The sequence below is a fragment of the Pelmatolapia mariae genome, linkage group LG10_11 (genome assembly GCF_036321145.2).
Source record: "Pelmatolapia mariae isolate MD_Pm_ZW linkage group LG10_11, Pm_UMD_F_2, whole genome shotgun sequence".
In the NCBI taxonomy this organism is placed as follows: domain Eukaryota; kingdom Metazoa; phylum Chordata; class Actinopteri; order Cichliformes; family Cichlidae; genus Pelmatolapia; species Pelmatolapia mariae.
Window position 1 is genome coordinate 53,597,572 of NC_086236.1, and position 13,815 is coordinate 53,611,386.

At 38.1% G+C, this 13,815-nt stretch overlaps 1 protein-coding gene across 1 annotated transcript; it reads left to right on the forward strand.

The window, feature by feature from the left end:
- The first annotated feature begins 11,219 nt into the window (after positions 1-11,219).
- LOC134637796 (myelin-associated glycoprotein-like) lies at positions 11,220-13,596 on the forward strand. The gene is made up of 6 exons (XM_063488310.1): positions 11,220-11,265; positions 11,360-11,755; positions 11,851-12,144; positions 12,469-12,568; positions 13,430-13,465; positions 13,560-13,596. The coding sequence occupies exons 1-6, from the start codon at positions 11,220-11,222 to the stop codon at positions 13,594-13,596; spliced, it is 909 nt and encodes a 302-aa protein (XP_063344380.1).
- The last annotated feature ends 219 nt before the right edge of the window (positions 13,597-13,815 follow it).

Below are 13,815 nucleotides of genomic sequence, written 5' to 3' on the forward strand. Positions count from 1 at the left end.
AAAGGCGTAGAGCAGGGGTGGCAGACATAGTGACCACTGGCTGATTACAATTATATCTAGCCCTTGTATTCGCTGGCCAGTGACATCTGACCCAGTCTGCCAATCCTCCCGGAAGCCCCTCCACAAAATGCTCCAATGATATCCAGCAGCCTCCACCCTCCGTTAGGCTGGGTGGCATAGCAGCGTGGTGTAACAGGTTTTCCCATCCAGCGTGTCAAATAGCTGACATGGCTGCACCAGTGTACTGTGATGTTTCACCAACATGTGCCAGATGCTGTTCCTGCCATCCATGTGTACATCACCAGAGACAGCCCCTGCCAGAACAGAAACTAAGACTGTAAAAGTCTGCGCCTGTTTTTTGATGGGTTCTATTTATTAATGATTATTAGGAGCAAACTATGACTTTTTGCATTCTGTTTGTTTGGTTTTTTTAATCTTTACTAGCCACTCTCTAATTCACACTCAAACAGCAATTAAGAAACCAAACTTCTTGGAAATTGTTGATTCTGTGACTTTATAAAGACCTTAAGTAATCCAGGTAAAGGTTAACTTCAATTCCTGATTTATTCTGTAATCTCTGGTCATATCGTATTCCCCTCAGTTTAGTTGCTGCCATTGTCCCTTCTTTGTAATTGATTGTAATTCATTGTTTATACTCAGCTGCTGCCTTTGACTCAGCATTTTGAATTTTTTATGGACTTATCATAAATTGTCTTGAAATTCAGAAATTATTTATGTTCTTGTTCCTGAGTATATTATGTTTGAGTGCCTCTGAGTTTGATAGTTATAGCTCTTGATTTCTTGTTATATGTTGGTTCTTCTTTTTGTGACCAGTCTGTCCTTGTCTCCATGTCCTGTCTTCAGCATCTTTGTGCTTGTTTACCTTCAGTTTCTCCAGTCTGTCATGTCCCCTGTATGGTTTCTCTGGGTCTGTGAAGTGTCAGTCTTTGTTTCAGTGTTGACTTACTTTTGGTTTGTGTCTACACTGTTAGAAAAAGCATCTTGAAAAAACGGTGATATTCCGGCAGCTGGGGCGCCAAAATACGACCGTATAATTACAGAAAATAACTCCCGCATAAAAATACGGTTATTTCCAGTAATGAAAATACAGTTAGTTGCGCTAATTTGACATGGGATCTCGCCTTTTTCAAGTGCCGCTAAACATTAAATTAGGAACATGTTAATGTCATTAAATAATGAAATCATCTATAAATAGGAAAAAAAAACATCTTAAAAAAACGGTAATATTCCGGCAGCTGGGGCGCCAAAATACGACTGTAAAATAACAGAAAATAACTTTCTCATAAAAATACGGTTGCGCTAATTTTACATGGGATTCTGCCTTTTCCAAGTGCTTTTAGACATTAAATTAGGAACATTTAACGTGATCAAACAATGAAATTACCTATAAACAAGGCCAATGAATGTGGCAATATGAATCATAATACGTAAATGTACAGGAATATACAGTTAACAGTTGGTTTAAATAATAATGGATTGCATGCCCTGGGACAGACTAACAGAGGCGAGGCTGCCATATCGCACCATCGGCCCCTTTGGCCATCGCCAATAGGTGAAGAGTCTTGACCACGGACACAACGACGGAGAGTGTCCGAGCCGGGGCTCGAACAGGCAACCTTCTGATCACAAGGCGAACTGCCAACTCTTGAGCCACGATCGCCCTAACTAGCAATGATAATAATACTTATGTGATGTAACACAAGCTTATAGGGATCATGTTATATGCTTTTCCATAGCATTACATTTGAATTCAACAGTTCAATCTTTCAAATAACGGACAGATATGTGTGAAACCATGATATATTTGTGAATGTATTTTAACAATCTAAATATGCATATGTACAGACAGATACATTTAATAATCATGAAAATTATGTTTCATTACATTACAGTGATTTAACGTTAATTTACATTTGAAATGTGAAGTCAAAGTCTATTTACGTAACTTTAATGATATTCTAGAAGAACAGAACATTACTGTAAAATGCACAGTAAAATACCTTCATATTAGGATTTTTTCCTACGGTCGCAGCCATACCCGCGACCTTGTTGTTGTTAGTTCACATTCATTGGCCAATGCTTAGTGTCATGTTTTTATATTACTTGCAATTCCTACCTCTACATTTCTTTTTCAAAACATATAACATTAGCACAGCGTGGCTGTGCAATGTTTTAAATTGTGGCATGCAGAGAAATCTTAACAAAGAAGCTCACAGAAAGAGATTGAGCTCATTATTCAACCCCAAGCTGGTAGGGGGAGCGTTTTATTAAAACACTTTCTAGTGCTACAATGTGCCTCAAGGTTCAACAACAGCACAACAGAAGTCACTCATGGTACAGCACTCTCTCTACAAAACAACAACTGTCAGTGACTCTGCACCACGGCATAAACACAACATTCAAGATAACAGTTAAAAGTAACATAACCATAAACAATAAAACAAGAACATCTAAACAGCAGCACATGTCCCAAGGCATGATGGGAGAGAACTAGCTGTTCCCCCAACACGCCACAATATGTTTTTTGTTTTTTTTTAGTTTTTATTCCTATTAATTATATTTTCACTTGTTACCTCTGAATTATTGAATCAGACCTAGGTGACATGAAATTTTCAGCAAAATTATAATTCAAATACTCCTTTAATTATTGATTATTCTCATTAATTTTCGATCATTTTATATATTTTTCCATAGTATTACATTTGAATTTAACAGATCATTCTCTCACATAACAGACAAATATTCGTGAAATTATGATACATTTCTGGATGTATTTTTACAATCTAAATATGCATATGTACAAAAAAATATATTTAAAAACAAGTAAATTGTGTTTTACTATATTTACAGTGATGTTATGTTATTTTACCTTTGACATGTAAGATCACAGTCTACTTATGTAAATTTAATGATATCCTAGAAAGACAGTACAAAACTGTAAAATATACAGTAAGATACTTTGACATTACTATTTTTTGGAACAGTGTAGTTTACAGACTACAAACTAAACATGAAGCTATAATCTCTTTATATCCTGATCTCTCCTTAGTTTGCAATATTTTGTTATCTTCATCATTGGCCCTGGTCATGTCTCTGTATCTACTCTGTGCCCTGTCTCTATGGTTGTCTGGTCTTCCTGTTATTCACATGTCTGTGTTTACTCCTTCCCTCTGTGTTTAACTTTATGTGTCTGGAATCTGGGTCTATCTCTGTTTGTGTCCTGTCTTCTTTTAGTAGTCTCTTGTCCTGTTTGCATTGTGTTTCAATTCTGTTGCCCTAGTCTTGTTATTGTGATCTAATTCACCTGTGTTGCCTGGTGTGTTCTATCTCCCCGATTAACTAATGATTATTTATGTCCTTAGTTTCCTTCTTTCTTTTTTACAACCTCCCTATAGGTGTCTGTCCTGTCTGTTTGGTGGTTTCCTGTGTATTTCTTTAGTTAGCATTTCCAAGAATATGTCCAATTCTCATGACAGTTTGCCTTTTTTGCCATGTTGTCTGCCTTTTTGCTTTCCCAAAAGCCAGATCACATGAAGACCCGTTCAACAGCTCATTTGGAAGTACTGACATCTGCTGGTTATTCAATGTACAGCAGCCCTGTTGTGATATTACATATGGACTACATGCCATAAACATAAAGATGTACCAAAGATGTACCAAATTGCAGAATACCCATATGATGTCCTGAATAAGCCTATCTGTGATTGATTAAAGATGTATGTTATCATTGTGACATACTGTGCCAAAATGCTCCCTAACAGCTGATGTTTTTTGCCTTTTTTTCACCTCGGATCCAGTTTAAGCAAGAAATTGATTCCCGCATTTTCAACAGATCGAATCACATAAAGAGTTCCCTCATTTCAGTGAAACGGGGCCTCATTTATGTTTGGTCACGCCATATTCTGTAACCTGATAAGGGCCTTGACATGGACTTCATTTGGACATGCCCCCTATGCTCAACACAGGTCTTGGGGTTTCAGTATCAGACGTAGTGTCACTAGTTCCTTGAATTTCCTTTCCTTTGATTTCCAGCAATAAAGCTGTGGTTTAACTCTAGTTACTCACCTGAGTCCTGCAATATTGGCTCCATAACTCTGCCTTCCATGCATAGCGTAACATGACATTCCTTTTGTCACTCACCACATCGCTTTAAGTTTGGGGGGGGGTTTCACATAGCTTTACTATATTGACTTGTCATGTTTTCAGCTTTTGTCAGCAGCATGTTTTGACAAAGGAAATTCACATTAATACATTGACTTTATAGTCAGAATTATCTTGACAGTCTTTTACTGCATATAAAATATGTCTTGATGACTGATTTATTACCTTTCATGAGGGAAAGTTTTAAAGTTCTGTATTTCAAAGCTGTAACAATACGAGATTTGCATTTATTTATAAAGTTATTGTAGAAAATCCAAAGAAAATATGCAATAAATAATTGTGTTAGCTGAATTCATGCATAACTTTTATTATCTAACATGCGTTATTAGTCTAAGTCATCATATAGGTAGTTATACAGCGATATCATACAGGGATTAGTGTGCTCAATTGGCCAACAAACTTGCCTGACCTGAACCCCATAGAGAATTTATGGGGCATTGCCAAGAGAAAGATGAGACATGAGACGGAACAATGCAGAAGAGCTGAAGGCTGCTATCCTGGTCTTCCATAACACCTCAGCCGTGCCACAGGCTGATAGCATCCATACCACGCTGCACTGAGGCAGTAATTGTGGACGATCGTGGCTCAAGAGTTGGGAGTTCGCCTTGTAATCGGAAGGTTGCCTGTTCGAGCTCCGGCTTGGACAGTCTCGGTCATTGTGTCCTTGGGCAAGACACTTCACCCATTGCCTACTGGTGGTGGTCAGAGGGCCCGGTGGCACCAGTGTCCGGCAGCCTCGCCTCTGTCAGTGCGCCCCAGGGCAGCTGTGGCTACAATGTAGCTTGCCGTCACCAATGGGTGGATGACTGGATGTGTAAAGTGCTTTGGGGTCCTTAGGGACTAGTAAAGCGCTATACAAATACAGGCCATTTACCATTTTCTTTTAAAGGGGACCCAAACTAAGTACTGAGTACATATGTATGATTATACTTTTCAGAGGTCTGACATTTTTCTATTTAAAATCCTTGTTTTAATGATTTAGAGATTAGATTAGATTAGATTAGATTAGATTAGATTAGATTAGATTAGATTAAACTTCATTAATCCCTCGGGTGGGTTCCTCTGGGAAATTCTGTTTCCAGTAGCACACCACCGACAGAAGTTGCAAAAGAATGTAAGCAGAAATAGAAATATACCATATATACACCGATATAAACACAGAGACATATATAAATACAGAGTATATAATAGTGATAAATAGGATAATAGGAATAACCAGGGAACTGCACATTTCAACTATTTTCAGTCTATTGCACTGTTGAATATGGAAAAATATTGCACAGTGAAAAGGGCACTGCAGATTAGTTGTTCCCGCCCTCATTTGTCCCCCTGTTTCTCCTCCCTCTCCCCTCCAGCGAGGAGTTAAACAGTTTAATGGCGTGTGGGACAAAGGAGTTTTTAAGTCTGTTGGTCCTTGACTTTGGGAGAAGCAACCTGTCACTGAACAGACTCCTCTGGTTGTTTATGAATGTGTGCAGATGATGCCCAGCATTGACCATAATGTCCAACAGTTTCTTTAATGTCCTCTTCTCTGTCACTGTCACCAGAGTGTCCAGCTTCATGCCAACCGCAGAGCCAGCCTCCTGAGGAAATACAGTTTGCTTTGGCCTTTTTTATACAGGTGCTGCATGTTGCATGACCAGTCCAGTTTGTTGTCCACCGACAGCTCGAGGTACTTGTATGTGCTGACCACCTCCACCTCCTCTCCCTCTATCTGAACCGGCAGTGGACATGGTCTGGACCTCCCGAAGTTCACAACCAGTTCCTTGGTCTTTGAGGTGTTGATTTCATGTAATATTCTAATTTTCTGCGATTTTGAATTTGGGGTTTTCATAAGCTGTAAGCTGTAATCATCGAAATTGTAACAAATAAGGGCGTGAAATACCTCGCTTTGCATGTAATGAGTCTAGATCATATATTAGTTTCACCTTTTGAGATGAATTACTGAAATAAATGAACTTTTACCTAGGGTTATGGTTAGGAATTCAGACATATGTAATCCATATTACACTTGCCGAATCTTACATAGGAATGTGTGTTAAAAGTGGATTTCTATTTAATATTCATATTCAATATCAGTCATCTAATTATATAAACACTTATCCACTCAGGGTCTTGTTGGGTAGTGAACAGATGGACCAGTCTCCATTCTATCATGGTCAAATTTGAATTTGGTTCAATCATACAAATGGAAACTAAAATCAAACTAGCATTTCTGAGTAAAAATAAATACATGACTGAGTATATTCAAGGCCTTCTTTGACTTTATCATACCACCTCATTTTTCCCTTTTATACCACATATTTTAAAGGTTTTAGTGAAGTGACATTGTCATGGTGAGATAAAGTTTCAACGGGTGTAAATATATGTGTGTGTGTGTGTGTGTGTGTGTGTGTGTGTGTGTGTGTGTGTGTTATAAACGTCAATAGCAGGCCTTTTCTTAAAGTATAAAATAGGGTTTGAATTCAAGTTATAGCAGCAACCCGTTCTCACTCCCAAATCGTAACATTTTACGCTAGGTGACAAATCGTCAACATATTACGTTTTCGGGCACCCAAGGCGTTCCTACGTCACGACATCGGAAAACTGCGGACACATGAGAACCGTTTGGACTCAATCTACACATCTTCGCTTTTCCCCTTAAAATCGCTTTAGAAAACACTATTTCACCTCATTAAAGTGTTGGTTAAGGTTAGGAATAAAGTTATGGTTAGGTTTAGCGATAAGGTTAGGTTTAGGCTTAGGTATACGGTTATGGTTAGGCTTAGGCATAAGGTTATGGTTAGGTTTAGGGATAAGGTTAGGTTTAGGCGTAGGGATACGGTTATGGTTAAGGTTAGGAATAAGGTTATGGTTAGGCATAAGGTTATGGTTAAGGTTAGGCATAAGGTTATGGTTAGGCTTACTGATAAGGTTAAGTTTAGGGCTGCAGTACAGGGCTGGAAACCGCCGCGTACCATAACAACGTGGAAGGTCACCTTTCGCGTTCCTCAGGAACGCCGCAGGACGTGACAAAACGTCGGGATGTTACGCCTCGGGAGTGAGAACGGGCTCATAGCAGACTGTTGGCACTCTGAAATGAAATGCAGCCCCCCTTTGGCAGGCCGCTTAAAACAGGAAATGTACACGCCAAGTTCACCCAAAACATCCACAGCAACCACCACAGCAATGTCTTTAAGAGCTGTAACCCCCCTGTGTAATGTTATAAAATAGAGTCTGCCAAACAGAATCTTGTATAGGGCCTCAAAAAAGTTAGAAACGGCCCTGTCCCATTTCCAGTGAAGGATTTTTTGTATCCGCCATCTTATCCTGATCATGTTTTTGTATGTTAGTAAGACTGCTGTGCTTCTTTCTAGTATTCCAGTGAAGTGGGTGGTTCCAGCTGGAAAGATTTGAAAATCCTCCTGAAAGAGTCAGAGATGATGTCAAAGAGATTTGCAGAGACAAACAACTGAGTAGAAGCAGGTAAAACAGTACTGTAATGACAATAGAATAGATAAGAGTATGAACTGTGTTTAGGTTTTGTGCTTAGGTTGAAAGTGACCACCTCGATCATGAGCAGTAGCGGTCTGTCGTGATGAAGCGAGAGTTGAGCCGAAAGGCGACACTTTGAGTCTACATTTTAACCATGCTCGGCCTGAGGCAGGGCTGGACTGGTAATCTGGTAAACCGGGCATTTTCCTGGTGGACCGGCGCACTTTCGGGCTGATGGACCGACCAGGAAGCACTGGCAGCAGGCCGTTTCTTCATTTTCATTACTGACACTGGATTGCCCAATCAAATTTCTTACGAAAAAAAAGTAGGAAAAAGTTTAGTTTGGAAGAAGCAGCGAAACGATGGAGAGAAAGGTTTAGTGCGTATTAGGGAATATTTCACGTCACTGCGAGCCGATTTAAGCCTAAACAGTAACACATGATACGCAGTCCTGTTCGTTTATTAATCACCAGGGGATGTCGCATAAAAAGAGATCAAAGAGGCACAATCGTGTGCCATAACTGGGTTTTGTTTGTTTGTTTGTTGCGGTTTCGGTCTGCACACTGCTGATTTGCACACCTGTGATTTTTAACTTAAATTTATATTTGATTTTTAATTTTAGTTTCATTCTCGTGTCTTTTCGGAAATTGCACAGCAATACGCATTTCACTGCATGTCGTACTGTGTATGATTGTGTATGTGACAAATAAAATTTGAATTTGAGCTAGCGCTAAAAAAGAGTAGCGAACATAAAGGGACGTTAAAGTTAAAGGATGTTTAAGATGCAGGTAACTTAAAATGCAACGTTTCTATCAACCCAACAAACATCGGCAAACACACAAACTGTGTGTGTGCTATGGTCCCAGGGTCGTTTCCACAGTGTTTGTTGTTAATAGAGTTTTGAGTCTTGTTTATTCATTATTATGTTGTTTGTGTTATGTTTACTAGTTCTGCTTGCTTGTGATTTTAATTTATCAGTATTGGTATTTTAGGTTGTCTTGGTTGTTAAATGGTCCCGTTCATGTCTTTGTTTTGACTGTTTCCTTAAGGACTGCTCGGTGGAATCTGAGAAACTGGAAATTTCAAGCTTACATGTAAGTCATGTTTTTAAATCAAATATATACATGTGACATTATGTTTTTCATATTGTGAAACCTGCTGCAAAACAAACTGAGCTAGACTAACTATGTCAATTAAAGATTCCATGAAAATGATCTACAGGAAATGCAGGATAAACAGGTTAGTATGCTGCATTGTGATGGATTTAAAGTAAAAAAAAGAAAAAAAAAAAAAAAAAACAGTCTGTGCCAGTCTAGTATAAAAAGTATACTGTCGGTGTGGAAAATGTAAATCAGGCAGGATAACTAAAGAAACACTGGTTTACATCTGGTTGAATTCAGGTGTATACATCCACAAAGAGCAGCAGGTCAGCTGATCACAGCCTCTACGTTATGAAAATCTACTGGAGTACTCAAAAGAAAAAAAAAAGTTATGCTGAAGAGCTATTGCTGAGAACTACTTAAAGAGATTTTAAGAAAGTTTGCCTAAGAGAGTTCAGACTGTGTTGGAGAATAAAGATGGTCATACAAAATATCGACTTTGTTACAATTATAAAACTCTGTTTTTGCCTTACTTATTGTAATTCCATCTTTGTTTGTATATTTCAATAAACCACTATTTATTTCCCATTTTTCCGGTAAGATGAAATGTATGGTGGCCCAACACTTTTGCACAGTATTGTAGCCTATGTAATTTGCCAAGAAATTCACTGGCTCTGGCATGAGCTTCTCTCTATTTTTTTTTAAGTCACTGTAATGAAGCCTAAGATATTGATTGGGGACTTTAGGAACCCCTGATACTTTTCTTGCAGTATGATGGCAAAGACATTAAAGGTAAGATAAGATGATAAGATAAGATGACCTTTATTAGTCCCACAGGTGGGAAATTTGTTTCGTTACAGCAAAAGTGCAAAGTTATGTAGCAGAAATTAGAAAACACTGGAATGCAATAAAATAAAATAAAATACTATATACAATAGAATAAAATAGAATAATATATACAATAGAAGAAAATAGAATACAAATGCTATATACAACTGAGTAAGAAAATATAGATAGGTAGATATACAGGGAACCTGACAAGTCAGAGATTTGCTGCTTTCAGAGTCAAATAGTGCAGGCAAAATATAAATGGCAATATAATAGTCCATATGAGAATATTAATTATGCCTGTTTATTATAAATATATTTTAAAGTTGTCTAACTTCTAAAACTGTGTTATAATTTCCACAGTTAAAAAAAGTTATTTGCATCCATTTACCTTTTACCCTTTTTTTAAATAACCATTTCAAACTATTTACAGAACAATCAGCTGTTCTTCAATAAGATGCCACACAAATTATTTGTGCCACTCCAAAAAAATATTTTCTGTCCACTATAAAGGAGAACATCACAGCCTGATACCTGCAGGTCTGACAGCAGCAGGTGTATCACTCCTGTTTCTACCTGGAGACAGCAGTTGCCTCATTGTTCTGACACACAACACAAAACTATCCACAACACTACACACTAACTACACAAGACAACACATTAACTACACACTCCAAACACGCTAAACGTCACAAATCTCCCACATCTCAAAACTCGCTCTCTTTATTTTTCTGCTCTCTCTCTCTCTCTCTCTCGCCGTCACTCCTAAAACTTCCCCTGTTTTGTTTTGTTTTTTTGCTCATAAGCAGAGAGTGCTTGCTAGTGCTAATGTGACGAAACTATTGAGGAAAAAACGTCGCGTATATATTGTTTATCATGACTCTGGTTTTACGTGGCCTATCAACACAATTTATAAACTGGTATATATCACCTTGTTGCTTTGTCTTGAAGTGGTCATGTGATTAACTTACCACGACTACTTTATTCTTCCTCAGTCAAACAGCAGCACTCATGCGATTGTTTTGCCCCTTAGCTCCAGGTGTTGTGCTAGACAGTGATCGTGATTGCCGTCTGCGGGAGCGCGCAGCTGCTTAAAGCTGTAGCACCCAGATTACTTACAGCTACTTCCGTGCAACTGATATAAGATGCGGTAAACTGAACACAGCTTCAACCGTCTGTTTGTTGAAAAATAGTAACGGACCACGTTTCCTTGTTAGTAACTGTAACGGCGTTGTAACGATAGGAATAGTAATTAATTAGATTACTCGTTACTGAAAAAAGTAACGCCGTTAGTAACGCCGTTACTTGTAATGCCGTTATTCCCATCACTGTGTATAAATGACACATATACATATAAGCATGTGTGATACTTTTACTGAAATAATGCCATTATTTATTTGTAAAATATATTTAGCACTTTATTGACATTACACACAGGGAAAATCACTTTTTACTATGATGACTCGTATTTATCAGATAGAAATTGATATGAATAATTCTAAATAAATGTCTATTGGCATTAATGCTGTTTGAATAAAGTCTACTTCGACAGCTGTGGTTTGCTTTGGTTATCATAGTAAAATGTAATGTTTTGATTTCTTTAGTATCAATCAAAGATCCCAACATCATAGAAGAATGGCCAAGCAGAAAATTATGATGGAATTCTGTCTCCTTTTTGCAGGTAACATCACTGGTCAGCTATTTATTTCCAGTCTCTTTATGCTTAATGTGTATAATTAAATAATTTCCTTGTTATTTTCAAAATTATCTTTCAGCCATCTGTAGCTCCGTGTCCAGTGATGAATGGAAGGCCAATATTGTAAAAAGCATTGATGCTCTGGTTACATCCTGTGTTGTGGTACCATGTTCATTCTCCCATACTGGAGGAAACCTGCCCACGTCCAGACTCAGAGGAATCTGGCATGAAAAAGATGGCACAAAAAGAAACATCTATCATGAGGATCCTACACTGATTAAGGACAACTTTAGGGACCGAACAAAGATGGTGGGACATCTGGGCCAGAACAACTGCACCTTAGAAATAACCGATGTTAAATATCATGACAATGGTCCTTTCTGTTTCCGGGTTGAACTAGTGCGAACAGAAAACAATGACCCCACCAAGGACAAGTTCTCCTTTGTTGAAGACTGCGTTGAGTTGAACATGCTCCGTATGTCACCAACTTTCCATAACTTCAAACATTTATACCAGTTTTCTATTAAATCACTTTGCCTCTTACTTTATGTCTGCCTTTTTGATTTTCAGCTGAGCCTCCAAAGCCTACAGTGATCCAACCAAAGACAGCCACTCAAGGAGAGCCCTACACTGTCACCTGTTCAGTCATGCACACCTGCCCCACTCATGTTCCTAAACTCACATGGAATCTGGATAGTACAAACATCATTGTGCATCATAAAGATATTAAACAAGGAAACTGGGAAACACAGTCCATCCTGACTTTTATTCCTGAGGAGAAGGATGACAACAGCGAGATAACCTGCACTGCTGAATTTAATGGAGGGCTGAAATCACCTGAAACTTTCACACTCCATGTAAAATGTGAGATATTTTTAAGTAGTTGTTGAATTTTGTAATGTTGAATTGAAGTTAAACTCTGCTTTAAAAATAAAACTAGGTTTAGTCTCATTTCTACTGTTGCAGCAAAAAAGAAGGACACTAACACGACACTTTCACACTCCATGTAAAACGTGAAATCCTTTCAGTAGTTTACTTCCAATATATTTTTTAACTCTTAACTTTGCATGATTAAGAAAATGTTAATATCACTATTAAAAGTATGTTTAGATGAATGTTGTCTGTATTCTAAAGAAGCAACAGCAAGAAAAAAAACCCCAAACAAATACCAACTCTGTCTATTTCCAGGTATTGAGAACTATAATCACATCATCATTCCTGCTGTAGTGGGGATTGGTACAGCTCTGCTCTTTGGCATCTTCTGCATTTTCATGGCAAAAAAATACAAGTGAGTCATTTTATAGAGAATTAAGCTTTCTGTTAACAAGAAGGGGACATTTTTATTCTCATCTGTCAGGAAGCGCTGTGTGGCAGGCAGGAGTTGGACCCAAAATGCAGGCGCTCAGACTGAAAGGATTAACTCAAAGTCACAGATTTATTGGCTGGCAAGGGAAAAGAATACAAAACGAAACTACACTGGGGAAAATATTAACTACACTTTACAGCGAGGCACACAGAGAGAGCCACACTGCAAGAGGGACGACGCAACACTGACTCAGAGAAGCACAGGGTTTAAATACACTGGGAAGTAACGAGGGGAATGAGACACAGAAGGAGGGCACAGCCGGGAGAAATCAGAACTGACGAGACAAGGAAGCAAAGCAGAACACATTCACATAAGACACGGACCTTCAAAGTAAAACAGGAAGTATAACGCAGAGACGCAAACTTGACACAGTGGAGACAGCAACTAAGAAACACAGAGACATAAACCATAAAGCAGAGGACTCTAAGAACCAAAATACACAGAGGGAAATACTAGGCATGGAACACAAGAAACTAGACTCGAGGGAGTAACAAAAGACCAACCATGAGAACTTAATTCACAATACAGAGTGACAGAAAACAAGAAACTCAAAACATGCGAAGACACAGACCAAGAAACACAGACTTTATACAGAACAGAGGGGGCACAGAGAAACATCAGGGGCAAGGGATCAAAACTAGAAACCATAGAATAAATCACACGAGTACTCGACAAAACACAAAAATCACAAAGAATTAAAAACGCTGGGTCAGAAGACCCAGGATCCTGACATCATCAGTTCTACAGTGCACTCCTTGATATATGTATTTTTTTCTGTTTAAGGAACCACATTGCAGAGCTTCAAAATCAAGAAGGAACGTAAGTAGAAAAATATTTTGGATCAGATGCAGTTGGTTTCTGAGCCTGTCATCATATATGATAACAATATAATGATTGTTTTTATTTGTCACAGCATGTGGAACAGGCTTTCCAGATTATCTTGCAGATAAGAAAAAAAATCTTTCTTTTTAAATCTACAGTTTGGTGCATTAAATCTGCTTGTATTTTGTTTGTTTTGTTTTTTGTTTGTTTATTTGTTTATTTTTAATCCAAAATCTTTGGATTTGAATTTTTGTTGGTGGTTTAGATATTACATTTAAAATTATATCTTATTTTCTGTTCTTGTTTTTCTGTGGTTTCATCAGGGGAAGACGCTGAAGTTGAGATGA